A 22,510-nucleotide genomic window follows, 5' to 3' on the forward strand; every position below is an offset into this window, starting at 1 on the left:
TTGCTGCACACGAGCTTTCTCTAGTTGTGGCGAGTGGAGGCTCCTCTCAAGCTGTGATGCACAGGATTCTCTTGTTGTGGAGCACAGGCTCTAGGTGAGAGGGCTTCAGTTGTGGCGCAGGGGCTCAGTAGGTGAAGATCAAAGGCTCAGTAGTTTTGGTGCATGGGCATAGTTGCCCTGCAGCATGTTGGATCTTCCCAGACTAGGGGTCAAACTGGCGTCCCCTGAACTGGCAGGAGGATTCTTAACCACTGGGTCACGAGGGAAGTCCCTTGGAATCGATTTTAATACAGGTATAAGTCCTGCTTGTTTGCTTCTATCAGGAGAGACAAATGAGGATTGAGGGAGTTAACCGTCAGCACATAGATAGGTAAGGACTTATGATAAGTGTTAAGCTTTTGGACAACAATAGAAAACAACTGCTGTGGTGCACAATGGTCTCAAATTTCTGATTGGGAAGCCAAAGCAGTTTCCTCCTGCACATACTTATTTGCACATGCTAAACCTTACTATGCATATCACAGAGAACTGCTAAGGGCAGGTTATGGCTGTCAGGGTAATCCTTGCTTCTGGCCTTGTTTTGCACCAAACTAAACAAACAGCCAGGAGCAAAACAGGGGACAAGGCAGTAGGGGCAGAGCACAGAGTGAGGGAGACAGAGCTCACAGTGAGGCAGGCAGCAGCAGTTCTAGCCATCAACACTTTATTTTTCCAGTCAACACTTGCACAGATGTTACTGTCCATTTCCTGACCCTAGTAGGGGGTCCCACCACACTTGGACCATGGCCCAGAGAAACAGATCTCCTTACTCCTCCCTCAGATAAGAAAGTCCCTTGCCCCACAAGACAGAGGTCCTGCTCACTACCACAGTGCTGGCGTATGTGCTGTGGGATTCCTGCTCTCATCCTGAATAGGGAAGGGCCGGGACAAACGAGGGTAAGGGTGCAGTGGAGGTTCCACGGGCTACAGTGACTCAAGTGCATTAACTACTGACCCGACCCACCACCCCAGGTTTCATCTGTACCTCCCAGATGGGAGCCTCCCTAAAGCTTAGCTGGGGCCTGCTGGGGAGGAAGAGCTGGTAGAGTGGGGATTGAGCTGCTAAGGACAGGACACAGCAGGGAAGTAAAGCAGAGAGGGGCTGGGATAGGAAAGAAAAATGATAAAGTGCCTGAACTAAACAACCGAGTGGGACACGAGGACAGAGCAGCACAGGTCCCTGAGGAAAGGAGGAAAAAGAAAAGGACAGACCGTCAGGGCTTGGGGCATTGTGGAATGAGACTAGAGATGAGGCGGGGAGGCAAGTGGGAAGGACTCCCCTAGCCCTGTTCGTAACCACTAAACCCAAATGTAAAATTATTTACAAACTTAAAAGAAATCCCAGGTACTGTACCAGGCCTGGGACGGCAGGCAGGCAGGCAGGCAGGCAGGTGGAGGGTGGACTGGCTCCATCTGATAGCCAGCTTCCCCACATATTGCTCCTCCCCAGGATAGCAGGGAAAGGAGCCAACAGTGACATCCCTAGCCAGGAAGCCCTACTGTGCCTGCAACTCCTTCCCCCAGGCTTATGGCTCTGCCACGGCCTGAGCCTCCTGGTCTGACTGTACCAGAGACAGGGTGTCGGGCCCTAGGGGTGTAGGGGGTGGAGCGTCAGGGGGCTCTGGGCATGTCGGCTCTGGACCCAATCCCAGCTCTGCATTCAGCTGCTCCAGCTCCCCCTGATCCAGCAACTCGAAGTCCTCAGTGGTGAGTGCCTCTTCTTCCTCAGGGCCAGGCAGGGGCTGGGGTGAGTCCTGGGGCAGAGACGGGAGGACGGAGGGGGAAGGGACCGGGTCACTTTCCGCAAGGCCGAGTGGGCGCGACAGAGTGCTGGGAGGAGTGGTGAGGTCACCACTCGCTGCCTCCAGGCTTGGTGTCTCTGCTGGTCCTCCAGGGGAGAGCATCACTCCATCTGTGGGAGACCCTGCCCCATTGAAGTGCGTATTCACAAAGTGAAGGGGGGATGAGAGTCGAAGCAAGGTTTCCTTGGATGCCACATCTTCCTCCTCCTCCAAGTCCAGGTCTTGTCGTGAGGGGCCCAGCAGGTCTTTGGGAGGGGCCAGGTCTGTCTCCTCTCCCTCCCCTAGCTCCCGACTCAGGGCCTCCTCTGGCTCACTTGGCAGGCTCTGCTGGTCCAAATCTGTGCAGAAAACAAAGGGCCAGGAATGGGCCTGCTGTTCTGAGTACCTGCAATGGGCCATTCAGTTCAAGGATGAGAACTCAGGACATAGGATGCTAGGCCAGGCCTTAGGTGTTAAGGTCTTTTAGGAACTTGGTGTACAATTAGGGGACAGGCTCCCCAAAGAAAACATTTATGGGGGCAATCACCAGAGAGCACAGCCAGCATCCCAAGACAGGGAACAGGAAGATCAGGAAGGACAAAGGACTTCCCATACCCTCTGACACGTCAGTTAGTTGTGGAGTGGTTGCCCGGGAGACAGAGAAGCCACCGCTTTCCAAAATAGAAGCCTCCTCATCTGACAGCTCTGAGTCTGTAATGGCCAAAGCCAGTGCTGTTTTCTTCACATCCACCTGCAGGGGAACCACGATGAACACAACAGACAAAGGGGTGAGAGAGTCCATTTCCAGGAGCATCCCTGCCCTGCCACCGACTCCCATCCCCTTGAGAGGTGGCTGCTCTAAAGCAGATTCTCCCCCAGCCTTCTACTCGACAGCCCATCGCCCCTGGACCCCTGGACCTCACCACCGGGGAGAAGCCAGCCAGTTCTGCCTCGCTCTCACTCTCTGTCTCCGCCAGTGGCTCATCCCCTCCGGGCGGTGCATTCTTCCCCTGCCGCTCTGGAGAACAACAGGAGGGCAGTGACCAAGCAGGAACAGAGGTGGGGGATAAACACAGCCACAGGTCTGGAGAGTATCTAAATCCCAGGGCATTTCACAAGTCTCAAACCAAGGTCCTCCCCGCCTTCCCCTCCTGGGTCATGGGATCCCCTTACTCCTCTTGTCATGTTTGTGATGCAGGGCATCAGCTTCTGCCTTCATGCTGTAGTCCAGCTGCATGAGGAGGGGCTCCAGGCGCGTGTACATCCTCTGGATCAGTTCATGATACACCACCAGGGGCCAAAGCAGGATACTCAGCACTGAGGGTCAGAGAGTCCACTCAGAGCTCCCTATGCCTATTACCTAAGAGCCCTCATTCAACTGATGCCTAAACAGGAAAGGCTGAAGGAGACAAAGTCCCTTCCTGAGGCTGTGCCAACTTCTTCCCACATCCACTGCCCTCCTTCCACCAATCCCACAGCATCCTCCTGAAGATCTCAGGAGTAAGTGGGTAACTGGGCAAAGAGACTGCAACAACCCCCCTTGGGTCAGTCCAAGAAAAGAAGACAAAGAAAGGGCTTTGGAAAGGGCAGGGGCCCGTTGCTACTCACAGACAATGTAGGAAATCATAATCCCTGGCACATAGTGTCCCAGCACAGCCAGCACAGCACAGCCAGAGCAGACGCGAGCGCAGAACTGCAGAGAAGAGCACAGGGTCTAAGAAGAACAGGAGACTGAGGTCTGTGCTCCACTTATCCGGGGAAAGAAGTTATTATTGCTCCACTGGTGGAAGGAAGGATATCTCCCCTAAGAACGCAGTGATCCAGTTTAGTCAAGAGGATGCCCAGGATCATCGATTCAGGAAGTTTGCAACTGACATAGCCAAACACCTATAATTCAAACTTGGCCTCTCTTGGCAAATGGTGTCAGGACACCAAAAGCTTATTCCGCATCTTGTATCAGGCTACTAGCAGTAAATTTTTCCTTAAGAAAGGCCCCAGGCCTTATCCTTCGTCTCCAGTCAAGGAATTCGAGTCATTCCTCCCCATCCCCACCTCCATTTCTCCACAGGGTACAGCACTGTTGTGTGATGAAGGGGAGGTTACCTGAGCTGGATTCTGCCTCTTGTACTGCAGCAGCTCCTGCAGATGAATCTGGAAGGTGAGCCAGCTCTCAGCCAGGTATCTGCACAACTCGGGCACACTCAGCAGGTGCGGCCGGGCTCCTGACCCCGCACCCTCACTGGGGAGACATGATATGACCCCTGGAGGCCTCAGACACCAGCTTCCTAGGCACTCAAATCCCTTTGAGAATGCCCATGAGCTCTGTAATCTAAGGAAGTGGACAACCCTGCCTCCCAATGGGAGGCTGTCTAGGTCTTGGGAAACAAAGCCTGGGGCTCCCAACCCTTTGCCCTGAAAACAGCAGGCACACAAACACCTACACAAGAACCCAGGACCAAGCCTGCTACGGTGCATTCACTATGCTGGGGGCTGTGCGCACAGAAACTCCAGACTGCTCTGCACCGTGGTGGTGACACTGGCACCAAAGCAAGGGTGTGGACATTTGTCTGTTCTTCAAAGGGTGGTCTGCACTCACCTGTCAGAGTGTGGCTCCTCTGGGGATGATGCTATAGAAAGGGAAGGGAGACAAAGTTACTGAGGGGCAGAGCTCTGGGAAATACTCCCCGAGCCAGAAACAGTTGCCCTTCCTCTGCAGTCCCAAAGTGCTTTCTTCAAATGCCATTTGCAGGAAGTATTACATTGTTATGTTGTTTGCATTGTCTCCTTCCTCAGACTTTACCCTTTTCAACAACAGGAACCCCATCTTATTCACATTCACCCAAACATACACCCCAAACAGTTCACACACAACCTGGCACCCAATTCTCTAAACTGTCTATTAAGTAAACATGTGGACAAGAAAACCCTGGTTAAGATCTAATACTCCTACCATACAGTGAAACCCTACCATAAGCATATGAAGTGTATTTATAAATTCAAGAATATCCTGCTCTTTATGAAACTGGAGATCGAGTGACTTTTATAAGGTCACATACAGGGTAAACGGGAAGCAAGCAATGGAACCCTGGCAATCTGGATGCAGAGGTCCACAATCTTTACTACTGCTACTACACACAATAAAGACTGAAGTCAGGAGAAGAAGAGGGCGGCAGAGGATGCGATGGTTAGATAGCACCACCACTCAATGGATAAGAATCAGACATGATTTAGCGACTTAACAACCACACACGATAACATGAATTTTGAGAAAGAGGAAATTTATTTCCCATCTGGGGAAGTAAGCAGTCGTGCTTTGGGAGGCAGGTGGCCTGCGGTACATGCGTCTCACCATTCAACCCAAGCCGGGTGGGTCAGGCACAAAAGTGCTCACTGGGGCTTGCTGAATGAATCGAGTCACACTCACCAGAGATGTCAGGGAGGAAGCGAGGCTGCCACAAATCCAGCAGAAAATAGGCCAAAAGTGACATGCTGAGTAGGAAGAAGGGCCGTAGGGAGGACGAAGACAGCAACCTTAGGGAGAGACAGGCACCTCAGCGATGAGTGGGGGTGAGGGAGGCTCCTACACCCGTCGCGAAAGGCGGAAAGGCGCCCACTGATGCGGGAATGGGAACCTCCAGGCCTAATCCGACACCCGAAGACAGAGGAACGGGGCACCCCAGGCTGACAGCGATCGTTAAACACCAGGAGGTGGACCAGCCCTCCAGGACAAGCGTCTTGCCCAGAAACGGGAATGGGACTCCGGGCTCGCCCGCCCCCGCTCTCCCGCGCGCCCCGGCTCCGCCCCCTCCTCCGCGGCCGTTACCAGAAGAGGCCGTTGAGCGCGGCCGCCGTGACTAGGCTGTGCAGCGGCTTCTCCCACACCAGCAGCCGCTGCGCTGCGGCCAACGCCGCCTCCCAGCCGCGGAGCCGCAGCCACAGCGTCTTGGCGAGGCGTCCCACCGCCTCGGCCGTGGCCGCCTCCTCCTCCGCCTCGCCGGTGGCCTCACCCATGCCCAGACCCAGGCCCAGGCCCAGGCTCAGACCCAGCCCCGGGCCCCCACCAGTGCCGGTGTTGCCACCGCCACCGCCACTCGCCATAGCCCCGCCGCAGCCGCCGCCCGAGCCCGCGAGGAGCCAGGGCTGCGCGGCCGCCGCCTGGGGCGCGTCAGGCGGAAGGGGGCGCACACCGCGGAGAGGGCCGCCCAGGCCGCGGACGGGCGTCACGTGACGGCGGAGCGACGAGGCCGGCACGTGATGTGCCCTAACCGCCGGGATAGGGTGACCGGCGCCTGCGCGCAGGGGGTTGCGGGTGACCCTGCTCCTACGCAGGTGTGTGTTTTGGCGGCGCCGGGCGGTGTCTGCCTCTTCCTGACAGAGGGGCTGTATCTCCGCTTTCGCCCACCCCAGCCGATTTTCTTCCCTCTGTGTGGGCAGGGCGGCTAGGGCGGCCGGTCCTGGCCTGGATTTCTGGTGTGAGGCGACCCGAAGCGGCAGGAAGTCAGCTTCCTGATGCCCCCGTGGGATCTTTCTGCTCTGGTTAGGGCGGCGGCCGTCCTTTTACTCAACCCTCGAAGTACTGGTCCTCTCAGTTCCCTCCCCTCAGCAATAAACAAACACCAGCGCGTGACTCGATCGACTCAAAAACAGCTTCGGCTACACAGAAAAGTTGTTTCCGTCTCAACTTTCTGTAAACTCTCCCGCCTTCACGCATCGGAACTCCTTCCAATCCCTTAAGCGAGATATTGGGGTCTCGAAGTCTAAAAACCCTGTCTAGGTGCTATTTACTCTTGGCGGGGGAGGAGGGGCGTTAACGCCATTTATTGAGGCTTCCAACGTAACAAGCGTGTTACGTGTTCCCTTGAGAACATTTAATCTCTGCACTATATATAGCCAAAAATCAGTGCCCTTGCTACTTTGTACACAATTCAGTTAAAATTTGTGTACTCTTGCTGATTTTATTTTTAAAATGTATATTGTTCTGTGTGTGCATACATCTCGCCTTTAAAAGAAAACAATCGCGAGCAACTCCCTGTCCCGAGTCTTTATTTACGTTTATATCTACACCGGCACGAAAAGGCCAGCCGGGCTCGCTCGTCCTCGTGTGCCACGGCCCCCTAGGAATTGTCCCGATTTCTCAGATATGCTGGGGCTCAGCGATATCAGGAATTCTAGCCCAGCTCCTTCCCAGCGGTCGAAGCCGGCGGCTCGGCCCAGCTGGCAGCAGGAAGTGCCCGGTGCTGACTTCGCCCGCGACGCCCCCGCGGCTTGTAAACACCGGGCAGACGCGCGGCGCGGCAAAGGCACAGCACGCGCCTCGAAGCCAGGACTCGACTCGACTCGGTAAGGTGGGCGCCCAGGCCCTGCAGCTCCACGCCCCGAGTCCGGAGGCCAGAACCGGCAGCCCGGAGCCAGGAGCCCCGCCCGGAGCGGAACAGGAAGAGGCTCTGCTGCCCGGCCCCGCCTGCCGCGGCTGGCGCGAGGGGAGGGGGCTGCACCGGCAAGGGCGGCGGCCCGCGTGAGGGAGGCCGGCGGACAGGTGGGCAGGCGGGCAGGGACGGCTCCGCGGCCCCTTTACAACTCGTTCCCTTCCCTTCGTAGGGCAGTGGCTGGCGGCGCGATGGACCTCGCCGGGCTCCTGCTGGACGAAGAAGGCACCTTCTCCCTCACCGGCTTCCAGGACTTCACGGTGAGCACGCGGCCCGCCGCCTCCCTAGCCTCCCAGCGCTTGGAGCCGTGACCGTGGGCGCTCCCTCCGCGCCCGCCCCCCTACCGGAGCCCGAGCGGGGCCGCGAGCTCGCCTGATGGCTCTGCCGGGAAACTAGGCGGTAGCCGCTCGACCCGTGCCTACTCGAGGCCCTGGCTCCTTGGGCCCATGGGGAGAGCCGCGGGGTACAGGAATGGGGTAGGAGGTAACCAGCCCGGCCCCTTCTTGGAGAACTTCTTCTCCAGAGCCCTCGGTGAGGAGGACTCCACCCCCTGTGGACAGAGTGCCATTAGCACACAATCCAGAGAATGCGGGGCCGGGTGGGGCACGAGCCCCACTAGCCGTGAGACAGGCCTACCGCCCCGTAGCCCCCTTCCAGCCAGGAGCCAGGATCTCCATCATACCATTTCCTGCCCTTCACCCTCCACTCGACTCCTGCCGTTTCAGTTCCTCCCAGGACACCAGAAGCTGAGTGCCCGAATCCGAAGGAGACTCTACTATGGCTGGGACTGGGAAACTGACTGTACTCTGGAGGAGCTCTCCAGCCCCGTGGCAGGTTAGACAGTGTTGTACGACCCAACAAGTGAGAAGCCTGAAAGTGGGGTTGTCAGCCATCATCAAAATGACTCTAGGTGTAGCCTGTGAACTACACTGCCTCTTGGTAGCTAGTATGTTTGACAGGTGTAAGGACTAGATTTGTATTTCATTTTTTCCTTAAATCCAGATGATTAGGAAATATTGCTGCCTTACAAATCTATATTATTCTTTATCTATAGACTAGAAACTTTTTAATTTTCCAAGCATAACTATTGTATATTTCCCCCATCAACAAGACATGTTTATCTTCTCAAATGAGCTAGAGTGAAGGACACATCTAGGTAATTAATTGCAGGTGACAGGGAAATAAGCCTTCCGGTAGGAAGGAGCTGGAATTCATATTTGGAATAGGCCTTTTGTTTCAGCGTGGGAGAATTGGATCTCTGCTTTGTTACTGTGGTCCTGTCTCCAAGACCTCAGAGAATGTAGATCTGGGTCTTCTGCTGATAGCAGTGGGCACAGCTGTGGGGGAGTTGTTTGCTCACTCTGTTATCCTTCTGCCTCTGCAGATATTGCTGTGGAACTGCTCCAGAAGGCAGCCCCCAGTCCTATTCGCCGGCTCCAGAAGAAATATGTAGCCCACGTGTCCCGGTGAGTCCACAGTTCAGAGATACAGAGTGAGAGTGTTTGGGCTCTAGAGAGAGGGGAACAGTTATCTCTAAAAAGAACTTGTAACAGGGATGAGCATCATAAGTTACAGGAACTGAAAGATCCTTGCGTTTAATTCCTAATCCTTTCTGATACCCAGAGAGGCTTGCATCTCTCCGTGTGCTATGATGCTGGCTCTGGTATACATTGAGCGGCTCCGGCATAGAAACCCAGACTACCTACAGCTTGTGTCATCCTCTGACTTGTTCCTGATCTCCATGGTAAGATGCCCCCTTCCCTTCAGCTCCCTGGTAAGCCTGGAGCCAGGTGTGAGCTCTACTGATACCACCTCTGGTTCCTCTGCAGATGGTGGCCAGTAAGTACCTCTATGACGAAGGGGAGGAGGAAGAGGTCTTCAATGATGAATGGGGAGCTGCTGGGGGTGTGGCCGTGCCCACTCTTAATGCCCTGGAGAGGGGCTTCCTGAGTGCCATGGTGAATAGCTCTTCTCTCTCTTGCTTTGTTTTCCTGACCTGTTTTTATGTTCTTTTCATCCTTTGTTTTTTATCTCCCAGCTTCCTCTGGTCTCTTTATTTATTTTTCTGTTTGTCCTCTTTATGTCTTCCCTTATTAGCATCTTCCCCTCTAGCTTTTCTGGAATAAGCACAGTCTTTGGAGGTTCCTGGCATGGTGAAGTCAGAAGTGGAGACCTCCTATTGTCAGTCTTCCAGGTCCCACAGAGTACACTCTGAGCCAGAGCTTATCTTACTGGGCTCTGGGTATTTGCTTCCAGACTCTGCCTTTCCCTAGATTCTGGACTTCCTATGGGCATGAACCATTCCCAGGATTATTTTTTTCTCTTTGCTTTTAATGGAGGGTGCAATGTGAAACCAGATATGTGGTGATTAAATAAGTGAATACATAAAAGTTTTTGGAACAGTATCTGGCACACGGTAAGAGTCAAGTGTTACCTGTAGTGGAGGTTGTAGTTGCTGCTGTGGGTCTGGTTATTAATTGACTGTGGCTCATGTCCATGTCTGGTTGGATGGTCTTCTCTTTGTCCACAGGATTGGCGGCTCTACACTGATCCTCGGGAAATCTTTGAGGTGCTGAGCTGGCTGGAGGGCTGGTAGGTTCTAGGAACTGGAAAGAGGGACTTGAGGATTTGGAGGCTGAGGCCTAAGCCATAGGAGCTAAACAGAGGTGAGGGTCTGTGTAACTGGGGGGAGGGAGAAAACGAGAAAGAGAATTGCCCAAGGTCATGGTTCCCAAATGAGTCTGCTGTCCTCTGTCACCTTTGGAAGAGTGGGAGAAGCTTATTTAAAATGCAGATCTTGGTCTCACCCTCATCTTTGGAATCAATGGGTATACCTAGGAGCCTGTACATTTTAACAAGTTCACTGGTGTTCCCTGGTGGGTCCCCAGGGGAATGAGGGTGCCGGTGGGCCAGCTGCAGGAAGATTGCAGACCCTCTGTGTCTTTTCTCCTATCCCTGCAGTGTGGCTGAGCAGCAGGGGCGCCGGCGGGGCTGGTACACCTACACAGACCTGTGTGTGCTGCTGGAGCAGCCTACCTGGCAACTGGCGCTGGGCTCCCTCTGCCAGCGGCTGGCAAAGGTGAGGCAGGTCAGGAAGCAGAGGGAGCTTGAGCTGGCTGATAATGTAAAGCAAATACAGAATGGCTCAGGAGATGGGGTTGGAAGTAGATGGTGACTGAGAGCTCTAAGTTGAGTCCACGAGTCCAGAGATAAGGGGTGGGTGTGTTAAAGACAGTTAGAAGAGGGTTCAGGGGAAGGGGATTTCGGCACTGACCTTTCTTAACCCCTTTCCCCCAGCTGTCCTGCCTGTTGGCTATGGCATATGTGAGCAGCGTGGCCCTCGCTGTGGCATCGATGGCCATAATACACCAGTCCTTAGGGCTGTCCTGCAGCCCCCCGCCTGGCCCTCCAGACCTTGGACTGGCCTCCAGGTGCCTTTTGGAACCCTGCATACCTTCCCCCATGCCACAGTGCCTGCCGTCTCCTGCTAACGTCACCGGGTGCCTGGAAGGCGATGTAGTGCTGCATTCACTGTGGGGCAGTCTGCTAGCCTCGCTGACTCCCCCACCGTTGCCTCCTCCAGACCCTCCTGCTCCCCCCACTCTTCTTCATAACTGCCCCCTTTGCCAGAAGCTACAGAAGGACTCCCCAACCTGCCGTGCCTGCCATCACCTCAACCATACCGTCCCCACGGGGCCTCCCAGTCCTTGGTCCCACTCCCATGGCCTGGCTCCTCCCTGGCCTTGGAGCCCAATGCCCCCTCTGCTCCCACAGCCCCAGCAATGTTCCCTTTTCAGCATTATGGAACTGGCCCGCCTGAAGTCTTTCATTTTCCCAGGCTAGGTAGGGTTCTCAGGAATGCGTTAAGAGGATTTGGGAGTCCCTGAGAACCTGGAGGGGCAAAGCTTGATCTGGGTCCTTGGCTGGTCTCCTGTCCTCCTGGGTGATGGAGCTTAAGGGGGTCGTGTGGCAGAAGGACTGAAGGTCACTTGCTCTTCTGTCCCTCAGTGGCTGCCTGCCTGGCCAGGGCAGTGGTGGTTCCAGGGAAAGCCTCAGCCCAGTGACCAGGGGCATGTCACAGGTGGACAGGGGCAAGGCCCCCGTCTCTCCATGTCCCCTGGGCCCTTCTAGACTGCTGCTTTTGAGTTTCCTAGGATCGGGTGAGGGAGGGAGGAAACACTGATGAGGGTCTGTTTGATGTCCCTGGGGTAGGAGAGGCGGGGACTGACAGGGCCCCCTGTGGTGGGAGTTGCTGAGGGAAGGCGGGAGAGGGGGGAACCTCCCACACCTGCGCCAAGTCTAGAAGAACCAGGGGCTGCTGGGACCTTCACCCTGGCCCTTTTGTCTTCCAACATTCTCTTCTTAGTCCTCTGCTCCTGAGCTTCCCTCTCTTCCGGTTCCTCTCCTGGGTGTTCTTTTCACAGGCCTCTGTGGCCACTGCTTTATATCTGGGTTTTTCACGCTTTTGTAGAACTAAGGTTTCAATAAACAGTTTTAGTTGCATGGCCTGGACTCTTTATTCCGCAGCAGCCCTCAAAGAACTCTCCTCCCCAGATCTTCCTTCTCAGCCTCCCTACTCCCTGATCCTATCATCCTGCTGCTCATTCTCTTGAGTCCCATTCCAGAACGTCCTTCTTGTTGGATGGTCATAGGTTCTCATATCAAGCTGCTTCCTCGTTCCTGCTCCCAGCACCCTGGGGCCCCTAACACTCCTTGACTGGTGCAGTGGGGCACAGATGGTGACTGTGCCCTGCCTAGGTGTAACCCTGTCTGTCACAAGTTCTGAGTGAGAGCCATCTTTGTGGATCCCAAGGCCCATGTCATGGAGAGAGTATCCAGTAGAGCCCCATGAGCTCCTTGAGGGCAATCTCAAGGATACTTTGTCTGCTGACTTCCTTTCTGGACTGACAAATGGTGGTTATTAGCTTAAGGGCTTCCATGGTGGCTTAGTGGGTAAAGAATCCGCCTGCAATGCAGGAGACCCTGGTTCAATCCCTGGGTTAGGGGGATATCCTGGAGAAGAAAATGACAACCCACTCCAGTATTCTTGCCTGGGAAATCCCATGGGCGGAGAAGCCCGGTGGGCTACAGTCCATGGGGTCACAAGAGTCAGACACAATTTAGTGACTAAACCACCACCAAAGAGAAGACCAAGGCTGGGTTATCACTGAAAGAAGAGCAACCAGCTGAGCTGAGAGGATCTGGGACCACAGAGGAAGATACACAGTGGGGGTGGTGCTGCCACCTAGGGGGCATCTGGAAATTTATGGGGCATTTTTTGATTGACAAAAATTTGAAGGGATGGGACTTACTGGCACTTAGTCAGCCTATATAGTAAGCTACACATCCAGAAAGGCTCAGGAACTCCCTTCTTATGAAGAATTCCCGAGGCAACTTTTGAATGACTGGGTGGACATCATGTATGACTGTTTATCTGAGCCTGGAACGACTTATTTTCTCTAAGCATGTAAACAGAATAGATTTTGCCCATTTGGAAAAAGACTGTTTCCCAGGAATGCATCTCTGTACATTAAATCTACGCTTTGTTCAGCACTTTACGAAGAACTTGTTCACTCTTTTGGAACACTGGGTCATGAATGGCAGCACTGCTGATGGTACACGTGTCATCAGGGAAGCACCAGTATCAGTTGGAACTGTAGCTGTTGCATCCATGGCAATTCCACATGAGGGGTGGGCGCTAGGCTACTTCATTGTCTTCCAGTTTAGTTGGACCCAAGCTTTCCCATGGTGAAATACATTATTTAAATTACTTTGAGGAGTTCCCTGGTGGTCCCGTGGCTAGGACTCCATGCTCCTGATGCAGGGGGCCTGGGTTTCATCCCTGGTCAGGGGAACTGGATCCCACATGCCACAACTTCAGAGTTTGCACGCCTAACTAAAGATCCCACATGCTGCAGCAAGGATTGAGGATTCTGCTTCCCCTAATTAGGACTGGAGCAGCCAAATAAATATTTTAAAAATAAAGAAATCACTTTGATTTCTTCTTTATATTACAATGAGGACATTGTATACAGAGTTGTGATTACAGTTGTCATACATGACAAAGGGATGTTTTCTCTTGAGGTAGTCCAGGAGGCTTGACCCTAAAAGGCTTGAGAACTACTGTGTAATTGTGATGGTTCCAAATGGCAGTGGTGAGGAGGTAGTACAGTCTATCAAACTTCCCCTGGCTATGCTAGGGGGCGGTTTCCTCCCCACCACTCCTATCTTGGGACAGGAGACCCAGATGGAGATTCTTGGGAGGGGGAGGGACTCAGAACTTGGTTCCCCGGTTAATGGGTGAAGGAATTTGCACAAGAGCTGGGCAAAGGTGAAAGGGCTGCGTCCTGCCCTAAATCCCTCATCTCTTCGCTCTGCTTCATTGACACTCCCGCCCCCTCCCTGCTCCAGGCAGCTAACTTCATACAAACTCTGACCTCTTTCTCTCTCTCTCTCCCTACTTAACTCTGGCCCAGGGCGGCCAGGAAAAGACAGAAGGCAGGGAGTATGAGCCAGTCACCCCCCAACGCCATACAGCTCCAGTCTGCGGGTTCCCAGAGCACCCTGGCTCCCCTGCCACGGCCACCTGATGTCCAAAATCCCCCCTCTCATTCTTGGGCCTCTCTGTGCGGGCCTCCTCCCTGGGGCCTCAGCTGTCTTCTGGCTCTGCAGGTAGGAGGCAGAGGGGCCTGGGTTGCTGCTGCTGGCTGAAGAGGGTGTTTGGAGGGTGTAGGTGTGGCATGAGAAACCCTCTGGAAATATGTATTTCTGCCTAATCGCCCACAGCATATCTTGGTGTTGGCTTCTCTACTCTGCACCTCCCACTTGCTCTTGCTTCAAAGTCTCCCAGCAGGAGGACTCTCTTTCTCCCCTGCCCAGCTCCTGGCTTCCAGCCTCTTTGCATGTGGTGTGTCTACCTCCCTGCAAACTTGGATGGGCAGCAGGTGAGAGGAACTCCCTGGAGAGAAGGTGATAGGGTCCCAGGCGGGAGGCGAGGCTCAGGGAGGCTGGCGACTGCCCCACGTTACCAGGCCTGCTGTTCCTACAGGCTGCCTCTTGTCCAGGCTCCATCCTTACAGTTTCTTATCCCCGCCCTGGTGCTGACCAGTCAGAAGTTACCTCTGGCTCTCCGGACACCTGGAAATTGTGAGCATAGAGCAAAGGCACAGGGTGAGGGTGGGGTTGGCTGCTCCTCTGAGCACACAGGTGGATTTGGGTGCAGGGTTGAGATGGGGCAATGATGAAAGGGCCAGGCGCCAACCAGAACTGTAGAGCAATGGTTCTCCATCCTGTTTCCGTCTCTCTTCTCCATGCCCCCAACTTCTCCCAGCCTCACTTGTGCTGCCCCTCTGTGGGGGGCCTGGCTGCCATGGCTTGGAGCTCTGGGACACTTCTATCCGAGAGGTACGTGCTTAGGGACGTGGAGGAGGAGGGCTGGACTAAGAGTGCTCCCGGGGTTGGGGAGGTTCTTGTTTCCATTTTATAGGAACTGAGATGCTCTAGGGGAAAGAGGTGGTGGTGGGGAACCCCTCCTGGAATTGCTGGGTTTTTTTTTTTTTTTGCCATACCATGCAGCTTGTGGGATCTCAATTCCCCAACCAGGGACTGAACCTGGTCCATGGCAGTGAAAGCCTGCAGTCCTAACCACTAGGATGCCAGCGAACTCCCTGGAATTAGTTAAGAAGTCCAGGCTGAGGTCACCTTGATCAAGAAGAATGTTTGCTCTTTGTCCTTTTCTCCTCTCCACCAGGTGTCTGGGGCCGTGGTGATCTCTGGGCTGCTGCAGGCCACTCTGGGGCTGTTGGGGGGTCCTGGCCACTTGTTCCCCCGCTGTGGGCCCCTAGTGCTGGCCCCCAGCCTGGTTGTGGCAGGGCTCTCTGTCTACAGGGAAGTAGCTCTGCTCTGCTTCACTCACTGGGGCCTGGCATCGCTGTAAGTAAGTCCTGAGAGGCGTGATGCCTGGTGGGCTATGTGGGAGTGGGAGGAAAGAGCTGCTACTCTACCAGTCCAGCAGCCGTCTCAGCAGGGATAACACTTGTGGCTTTGGAATCCAAGACTTTTACTGGATTCATTTGGTCACCTTGGCTTGTACCTTGTCTCCCACTGACCCCCCAAGGTGCCCTCCATCCCTCTCCACGGGGGCATTCTTTTCTGGAACCCCCTTTCGTGGTATCCTGCCCCTCCCAGTTCTACTCCCTGCCTCAGGGTCAAGCTACCTTTTGCCCCTAAAGCCCCTTCCCTCTTCTAGGCTGATTGTGCTCATGGTGGTCTGTTCTCAGCACCTGGGCTCCTGCCTGCTACCCCCACGTCCCTGGAGGCCAGCTTCAACCTCTTCAACCCATACTCACCTCCTGGCCTTCAGGTTCCTCTCGGTATGTGGGGGTTTGGGCGGGGCAGTTGGAGTTAGGAGGGCTGGCATGGATTGCTCACTTGGCCCCTACTTGGTTGTTGTCTACCCCTTTAAGAATTCTGGAGGCTTCTGGGGGAGGGGATCTTTTCTGAGTCTTGTCCCTCAGGTGCTGATCCCAGTGGCCTGTGTGTGGACTGTTTCTGCCCTTCTGGGTCTCAGCATCATCCCTGGGGAGTTGTCTGCCCCCACCAAGGCACCGTGGTTTTGGCTGCCTCACCCAGGTAGGCTTTCTCCTGGAACTCAGAACCTGCACTCAGGAAGCTTATAATATGTCAGGGAATACAGATACTAATTCAATAGTTACCTGAGTGAATGTAGAATTGCATGTAGTAGATACAGCAAAGGACATGTACCTTGTATGATGAAGGTTTATAATGGGAAAAATCTGACTTTATTGTAGAGGTTAGGAAAGGCGTTCTTTTTTTAATGGTTTTTATTTTTATTTATTTATTATTATTATTTTGTGACCATGCCACATGGCTTGTGGGATCTTAGTTCTCCATCCACGGATTGAACCTGGGCCCTCAGCAGTGAGAGATGGAGCCCTAACCACTGGACTGCCAGAGATTTCCCGGAAAGGCATTCTTGAGGAAGTGATCACTGAGTTGAGATGTGAGAAATGAGTAGGAGCTTATTAGGGAAAGGCAAGAGACAAGAGCATTCTAGGTGGAGAGAACAACATACGCAAAGGCCCTGAGGTGGCCAGCAGCACAGCAAGTACAAAGGCCTGAAACAAAGGCCAGTGTATCTGGAGTGAAAGAAACGATGAAGAGTGTGGTTGTAGATGAGGCTAGAGAAAGAGGTAAGGGTCAGACCAAAGGGACCTTGTAGATCGCAGTAAAGGAATGAATGGGTTTTTACCTTGAGTTTGATGGTTTTGTCCCAAGACATTATCTTCAAAGACAAGGGGGCCTTTAGGCTTCTTGTGTCACAGGTTTTTGCAGGCAGGGGGATGCTTCAGACTTGAGTCTGGCCCCAAAGTGGCTCCTTCTCCCTCCCCAGCTGAGTGGGACTGGCCGTTGCTGACACCCAGGGCTCTGGCTGCAGGCATCTCCATGGCCTTGGCAGCCTCCACCAGCTCCCTGGGCTGCTACGCCCTCTGTGGCCAGCTGCTGCATTTGCCTTCTCCACCTCCGCACGCCTGTAGCCGAGGGCTGAGCCTGGAGGGACTGGGCAGTGTGCTGGCTGGGCTGCTGGGAAGCCCCATGGGCACTGCATCCAGCTTCCCCAATGTGGGCACAGTGGGTCTTCTCCAGGTATGTGAACAGGGGTGTGGGGAGAGGAGCTGGAGGTGCAAGAGGGAAGGGAACCGATGGCTTGCTGTGCCCAGCCCTCTGTCAGGCTCTTCACAGCGGCCATCTCATTGAGAGAGATGCTTAGAAGTTGTGGGGACTAGGAGTGTGAGGGAGACACTAAATCACTACTGAGCTCCTTCTGTGCCTCAGGTGTTTGTACCAGGGCTGAGGTTCTAGAGAGAAAGGAGTCAGATAAGTCCCTGTTCTCTTGAGGACTTCAAGAAAGAGAGAGGCGGACACGTTAGGAGAAAAGCAAATAAGATAATTTCCAAAAGTGATAAGTGCTATTAAGAAAACAAAGCAGGGGCTGGGAAGCGGGTTGAGTAAGAGAGAGCCCTTTAGAATGCTTTTGGGGAGAGTAACATTTGAGTTGGGATCCAAAGGATGAGATGGGGTTGGCCAAGCAAAAGGCTTGAGTGGTCGAGGAGGTGTGTTCCAGTGTCTCTTCATCACGTAGGCTGGACCTCGGCGAGTGGCCCACTTGGTGGGGCTGTTCTGCGTGGCGCTGGGGCTCTCCCCAAGGCTAGCCCAGCTCCTCACCACCATCCCGCTGCCTGTGCTTGGTGAGTGGGCCTGTTCTTGGTGAGCGGATGTCTCGGCAGCACTGGTATTGAACCGGGATCCCTCAGCAGGGCCCAGCTGGTTGCTTGTGGGTGACACCCTTTCTTTCTGAGAAGCCTCCCTAGCGTATGGCTGTGAGTATGTGGCAGCTGCCCTCATTTTCTCAGTCACATCTCAGCCTCCTGACTGGGCTTCTGGGCTCCTGGGCTTTTTGGTGGTCTCTGCCCATCACAACCTGCCTCACCCTATAGTAAGTACTCTGCTGTGCCAGTCCTCTCCCAACCTCTTTGATTACTTCCGGATGAGACAGGTGGAGTGCTGGGGGTGACCCAGGCCGTGGTTCTGTCTACTGGATTCTCCAGCTTCCACTTGGCTGACATTGACTCTGGGAGGAATGTCTTCATTGTTGGCTTCTCCATCTTCACAGCCCTGTTGCTGCCGAGGTGGTTTCGGGAAGCTCAAGTCCTACTGAGCACAGGTGGGAGGAGGGGGAGGGACAGAGGAGTTGCCTGGCAGTGGGCAAGCAAGGGCTCAAGGCTTGAGTTTCTCTGGACTCCAGGCCTCACACCCTTCTCTGGGCTTGGGGATAAATAGTCTGTCCATTTGTTTAGCAAGTATTTACTGAACACCATACTAGCTTCCTTGGGATACAAAGGTGCCTATAGATTTACAGTCTAGTAAAAGAGATGAGATGTGTAGAAATGTAACTAGAAAGGTTCAGATAAAGAGCTGTGATGCTCTGCGGTGAGAGAGATGGCCTCTTTTGGAGATGATCCGGGTAACTTTTATGGAGAAAGTAACATTGAGTTGGTCTTGAAGGATGGTAAGATTGAAACGTATTTGATGAGAAGGTCATTACCCACCGAGGAACCACAGTAAACAAAGATGCTGAAGTAGGAAGTCATAGCATATGTCCCAGGAGCAGCAAATAACTTAGTTTGTTAGCTCAGCTCAGCAAACAGCCGTGATTTTAACTGAGGATGGTTTTGCCCCACAGAGAACATTTGCCAATATCTGGAGACATTTTTCGTTGTTATAAGCAGGGGAGAAGTTACTTGCATTTAGTGGTTGCAAAGATGCTGCTACACATTCTATAGTGCCCAGCTATAGGCAGCTATAGGTGACAGCCTCTCTCAAACAGAGAAGTATCTGGTCCAAAATGTCAGTAGTACTGAAGTTGAGGAACTCAGGCTAGAGCATAGAAGGTGAGAAGTAGGAAGTGAGGCTGGGGATTTTAATACCAAACTTTCCAAAGACAGGGAGCCTGGAATGATCAAAGCATATCTGGAAGGCACGTGGATGCTCAGAAGATAGGGTGTTAAGCAGGGGTCCTGTGGGAAGGGTATGGGTGTGGGAAATAAAGAGCAGAGGGACAAAGCAGGGAGGGGGAGATAGAACAATTCAGAAAGACCTGTCCTCCATCCAGTACTTAAGCTTAGGTTGGAAGTATTAGACCCTTGGTTTTGCATAGCGTCATGACGAGTCTCCCTCTTGCCTGGTCCCAACCCCTTGTAGGCTGGAGCCCGTTGGATGTGCTACTGCGCTCACTGCTCACAGAGCCCATCTTCCTGGCGGGACTCTTGGGCTTCCTCCTAGAGAACACCATTCCTGGTAAGTTGAGGCCAGGCCCCGGCAGACTGGGGAGTGGCCAGGAAGTCATCACTCCCTGGGTTGGGCAATGACCTGACCACATTGTCTTTTGCAGGCACACGGCTTGAGCGAGGTCTAGGGCAAGGGCTGCCACCTCCTTTCACTGCCCGAGAGGCTCCAATGCCTCAGAAGTCTAAGGAGAGGGCAGATCAAGAGTATGAGCTTCCTTTCTCCATCCAAAACCTGTGTCCCTGCATTCCCCAACCCCTCCGTTGCCTCTGCCCGCTGCCCCAAGACTTTGGGAATGAGGAAAGAGGGCCCTCTGAGCCCGGAGAGATAGCTGACTTGCTGCCTGACTTTGGGGACCAGTGCCCTCAGCCTAGCAGAGGAGAGTCCCAGTAATTACTAGGACTCCTACTCTGGTTAGTTTAATCCTACCTCCCAGCTTGCTGGAGAACCAGATCGCAGGCACCACTTTCTCCCAGGTAGAGGATGTACTTGTGTGTCTCACATGGGCTCCCCAAAAGTCTCACTTTCCAATAGGTGTGTTTGCCTTTTCCTTTCTTAGTTAGGTCTGTTCCAGAGCAGGGGCTGTGAATGAATGAGTGATATTTTGTCTGTGAACGATCTATACTCAAGCCCTAGCCTTCACTTAACTGATATTTATTGAATATAAGGTCCTGGAAATACAGATATGGATAAGACATGGTCCCTCCCCTCTCAAACACTTATGATTTAAAAAGACATATAATTACTGGACTTCCCTGGTGGTCCAGTGGTTAAGACTCCGAGCTTCCAATGCAAGGGATGTGAATTCGATCCCTGATGGGGGAACTACTAAGATCCCATAAGCTTAATGGTGCATCAAAACAATAACAATAAAAGACATGTAATTACTAATTAAAATCCAAAGTGGAAGTCAGTCTTCAATAAAGATTAAAAGAATGCTATGGGAGCTATGGTTTTTCCAGTAGTCATGTATGTATGTGAAAGTTGGACTATAGAAAGAAAACTGAGCGCAGAATTGATGCTTTTGAACTGTGGTGTTGGGGAAGATTCTTGAGAGTCCCTTGGACTGCAAGGAGATCCAACCAGTCCATCCTAAGGAGATTAGTCCTGGGCGTTCATCGGAGGAACTGATGTTGAAGCTGAAACTCCAATACTTTGGCCACCTGATGCGAAGAGCTGACTCATTTGAAAAGACCCTGACGCTGGGAAAGATTGAGGGCAGGAGGAGAAGAGGACGACAGAGGATGAGATGGTTGGATGACATCACCAGCACAATGGACATGGGTTTGGGTGGACTCCGGGAGTTGGTGATAGACAGGGAGGCCTGGCATGCTGCGGTTCACGCGGTTGCAAAGAGTTGGACATGACTGAGCGACTGAACTGAGAAAAAAAAAAGGGGGGGAGCAGAGAGGAAGAAACAATGAATTCTGATTGAGGACAGTGGGAAGGACTTTACATAGAAGTAGCACTGGGGCTGGCCTTAAGAAGACTTTGGGTTGTGGAACATGGATGAGGAGAATTTTTCAGACTTGGGTGTCCAGATGGAGTGAAACTAAGTTACACAAGGTACAAGATGAGTTGGATTGGTGATGGAGCATAAGTATGGCGGTGGATGGAGGGAGAAAGGAGGCAGGAGAGGTACAAGATAAGGTTAGACCAGGGGAAGTATGCCTGGGAGACTCATCTCTTAACTAGCGTGCTGGTGGGACCCAAGAGAGAATATCTAGTGAAGTTCAAGCCCCTCATTTTATTTAAAAACAAAACAATAAAAAAGACACGGTAGGGTACGGAAATTTGACTTCCGGTTTTTCAACAAGTCCAAATTCGTGGTCCCCTCTCCTGCATTTCGTCTGGCATTCTTTCTACTCTGCTAGGGCAACTCCGCTGTGCTGTGCTTAGTCGACTGCTCAGTCGTGTCCTACTCTTTGCGACCCTATGGACTGTGTCCAGCCAGGTTCCTCTGTCCATGGGGATTCTCCAAGCGAGGATACCGGAGTGGGTTGCCATGCCCTCCTCCAGGGGATGCATCTTCCCAACCCTGGTCTCCCGCACTGCGGGCCAATTCTTTACTGTCTGAGGCCCCAGGGAAGCTGGGCAACTCTAAGGAGTGCCTTTATCCTTCCACCTCCCTACCAGGGCGGCCTCCGGGCACCGGTAGCCCTCCGCTCGGAGCACTCCAGTTATCGGCTCCTGGGGCCCAGATGTCCCGCCCACATCAGGCCTGGGCTCCGCCCCAGTGTCCCAAGACCCCACCTCCCTGTAGTGGGGGTGGGAAATGCTTCTACTCTAGGCCTTTTCGTTGGCGCGGGCGGGCCAGCCTGCCGCGGGGAGGGTGAGAGCTCTCCCGGCCGCTCACGGTAGGTGGGGTCGAGCTCTAATCCGGGCCAGGGCCGGGGCCAGGCAGTGAGAGACTTCTCGGGCCCTGCGGGCTGGTCCTGGCAATAGCGCCTCCTCCCCCCAAGTGTCCTGCCAGGAGGTACCAGCGCGCGACCAAGGTTCTGGGCCAGGCCTCCGGGGATGGGCGGGTGGGTGGCGGAGGCCGCGCGTGCGCAGCTCGCCTCCCGGCCGCGGGGCGGGGTTTGTGGAGGTACTTACGCCTAGCCGGCAACTTGCTGCGAGGAAGCAGCCGGTTTTTGGCCTTGTTGCCCCTTGGGGAGTCGGGAGCCATGCCTCACGCAGCCGGCTCTGTAAAAGTAGAAACGCGGACTGGAAGGCCTTTCTAGCGAGGGCGAATGGAAACTGGCTGCCACCAGGCGGGGCTCTTGGGGTGGGGCTGTGGTAAAGTGAGGCAGGGTCCGCCCTCTCCCCGAAGGGTGAGGCGGGGCGGGGTCTAGTCCGGCCGGTCGTTGGCCTTCTGCTGCCCTCTGCAGGATGGCGGAGGAACTGCGCCTAGAGGGGCTCATGCCGACCCACCTTAGGCAACCCCACTCCGCTGTTGGCCCTCCGGACTTCCCCTTCCTTCGTTCAGTAATTATAACAGGTGTACACTTGACTTCCCTCATAGCTCAGTAGGTAAAGAATCTACCTGCAATGCTGGAGACCCGGATTCGATTCCTGGGTCGGGAAGACTCCCTGGAGAAGGAAATGGTAACCCACTCCAGTATTCTTGCCTGGAGAATCCCGTGGACAGAGGAGCCTGGCGGGCTACAGTCCCTGGGGTCGCAAGAGTCGAACACGACTTAGCGACGAAACCGCCACCACCACACTTGAAGCTAATATAATATTGTAAATCAGCTATGCTTCAATAAAAAATTATTAGAAGAAAAAAAAAGAATAATAAAGGGGTGAGTCTAGTTCATGTGAAGTCATCCTAGAAGGAAATAAAAAGCTGAGATATTGAGGCCTCAGAACTGGATGTGTGTGGTGGGAGCAGCTAACTCTAGGTGTAGTGCTGAATTT

At 53.8% G+C, this 22,510-nt stretch overlaps 4 protein-coding genes across 13 annotated transcripts in view; 3 read left to right on the forward strand and 1 right to left on the reverse strand.

Annotated features, from left to right (window-relative positions):
- Positions 1-686: 686 nt before the first annotated feature.
- On the reverse strand, positions 687-6,045 carry RETREG2 (reticulophagy regulator family member 2). 2 transcript variants are annotated; one of them, XM_065930535.1, is made up of 9 exons: positions 5,644-6,045; positions 5,245-5,351; positions 4,417-4,447; positions 3,924-4,059; positions 3,429-3,513; positions 2,994-3,137; positions 2,744-2,838; positions 2,436-2,571; positions 687-2,179 (listed from the first exon to the last, which is right to left on the reverse strand). In XM_065930535.1, the coding sequence occupies exons 1-9, from the start codon at positions 5,916-5,918 to the stop codon at positions 1,566-1,568; spliced, it is 1,623 nt and encodes a 540-aa protein (XP_065786607.1). In that variant the 5' UTR covers positions 5,919-6,045; the 3' UTR covers positions 687-1,565. The 2 variants fall into 2 exon arrangements, with proteins under 2 accessions (XP_065786607.1, XP_065786608.1); XM_065930536.1 differs by lacking the exons at positions 5,245-5,351; positions 5,644-6,045 and having other exon boundaries at positions 3,924-3,971; positions 4,417-4,433.
- Positions 6,046-6,399: 354 nt separating this feature from the next.
- On the forward strand, positions 6,400-11,749 carry CNPPD1 (cyclin Pas1/PHO80 domain containing 1). Of its 2 annotated transcripts, none has more exons than XM_065930538.1 (9): positions 6,400-7,160; positions 7,419-7,506; positions 7,972-8,080; positions 8,631-8,712; positions 8,870-8,990; positions 9,076-9,204; positions 9,777-9,838; positions 10,208-10,325; positions 10,544-11,749. In XM_065930538.1, exons 1-9 carry the CDS (start codon positions 6,961-6,963, stop codon positions 11,087-11,089), a joined length of 1,455 nt encoding a protein of 484 aa, XP_065786610.1. In that variant the 5' UTR covers positions 6,400-6,960; the 3' UTR covers positions 11,090-11,749. The 2 variants fall into 2 exon arrangements, with proteins under 2 accessions (XP_065786610.1, XP_065786611.1); XM_065930539.1 differs by lacking the exon at positions 6,400-7,160 and adding an exon at positions 7,307-7,335.
- Positions 11,750-13,038: 1,289 nt separating this feature from the next.
- SLC23A3 (solute carrier family 23 member 3) lies at positions 13,039-20,104 on the forward strand. Of its 7 annotated transcripts, none has more exons than XM_065930543.1 (12): positions 13,039-13,918; positions 14,033-14,190; positions 14,295-14,392; positions 14,577-14,650; positions 14,997-15,178; positions 15,495-15,618; positions 15,763-15,877; positions 16,659-16,912; positions 17,409-17,514; positions 17,823-17,955; positions 19,028-19,123; positions 19,218-19,368. In XM_065930543.1, exons 1-12 carry the CDS (start codon positions 13,754-13,756, stop codon positions 19,228-19,230), a joined length of 1,518 nt encoding a protein of 505 aa, XP_065786615.1. In that variant the 5' UTR covers positions 13,039-13,753; the 3' UTR covers positions 19,231-19,368. The 7 variants fall into 7 exon arrangements, with proteins under 7 accessions (XP_065786615.1, XP_065786618.1, XP_065786613.1 ...); XM_065930541.1 differs by having other exon boundaries at positions 13,050-13,918; positions 14,089-14,190; positions 15,526-15,618; positions 17,823-17,990; positions 19,218-19,505; XM_065930540.1 differs by having other exon boundaries at positions 13,055-13,918; positions 17,823-17,990; positions 19,218-20,104.
- A 1,256-nt stretch (positions 20,105-21,360) lies between these two features.
- The window catches only part of NHEJ1 (non-homologous end joining factor 1), a 90,086-nt gene continuing 88,936 nt past the window's right edge, over positions 21,361-22,510 (forward strand). Inside the window, exon 1 of one of the 2 annotated variants that reach the window (XM_065930547.1) lies at positions 21,361-21,468. The gene's annotated coding sequence lies outside the window, so the exon portion shown is untranslated. The remainder of the gene's footprint in view (positions 21,469-22,510) is intronic. The other variant, XM_065930548.1, reaches the window with a different exon arrangement.

Source organism: Muntiacus reevesi, chromosome 3, assembly GCF_963930625.1.
Source record: "Muntiacus reevesi chromosome 3, mMunRee1.1, whole genome shotgun sequence".
Lineage (NCBI taxonomy): Eukaryota > Metazoa > Chordata > Mammalia > Artiodactyla > Cervidae > Muntiacus > Muntiacus reevesi.

Coding starts and splice junctions, on each gene's coding strand:
- RETREG2 (XM_065930535.1), bottom strand. CDS start 5,918: ATGGCGAGTGGCGGTGGCGGTGGCAACACCGGCACTGGTGGGGGCCCG. Junction 4,448..5,244: donor CTTCCTCCCTGACATCTCTG/GTGAGTGTGACT, acceptor CCCTTTCTATAG/CATCATCCCCAGAGGAGCCA. Junction 2,839..2,993: donor TCACAAACATGACAAGAGGA/GTAAGGGGATCC, acceptor GTTGTTCTCCAG/AGCGGCAGGGGAAGAATGCA.
- CNPPD1 (XM_065930538.1), top strand. CDS start 6,961: ATGCTGGGGCTCAGCGATATCAGGAATTCTAGCCCAGCTCCTTCCCAG. Junction 7,507..7,971: donor CCGGCTTCCAGGACTTCACG/GTGAGCACGCGG, acceptor CTGCCGTTTCAG/TTCCTCCCAGGACACCAGAA. Junction 10,326..10,543: donor TCTGCCAGCGGCTGGCAAAG/GTGAGGCAGGTC, acceptor CCTTTCCCCCAG/CTGTCCTGCCTGTTGGCTAT.
- SLC23A3 (XM_065930540.1), top strand. CDS start 13,754: ATGAGCCAGTCACCCCCCAACGCCATACAGCTCCAGTCTGCGGGTTCC. Junction 14,651..14,996: donor GGGACACTTCTATCCGAGAG/GTACGTGCTTAG, acceptor CCTCTCCACCAG/GTGTCTGGGGCCGTGGTGAT. Junction 15,878..16,658: donor GTTTTGGCTGCCTCACCCAG/GTAGGCTTTCTC, acceptor CTCCCTCCCCAG/CTGAGTGGGACTGGCCGTTG.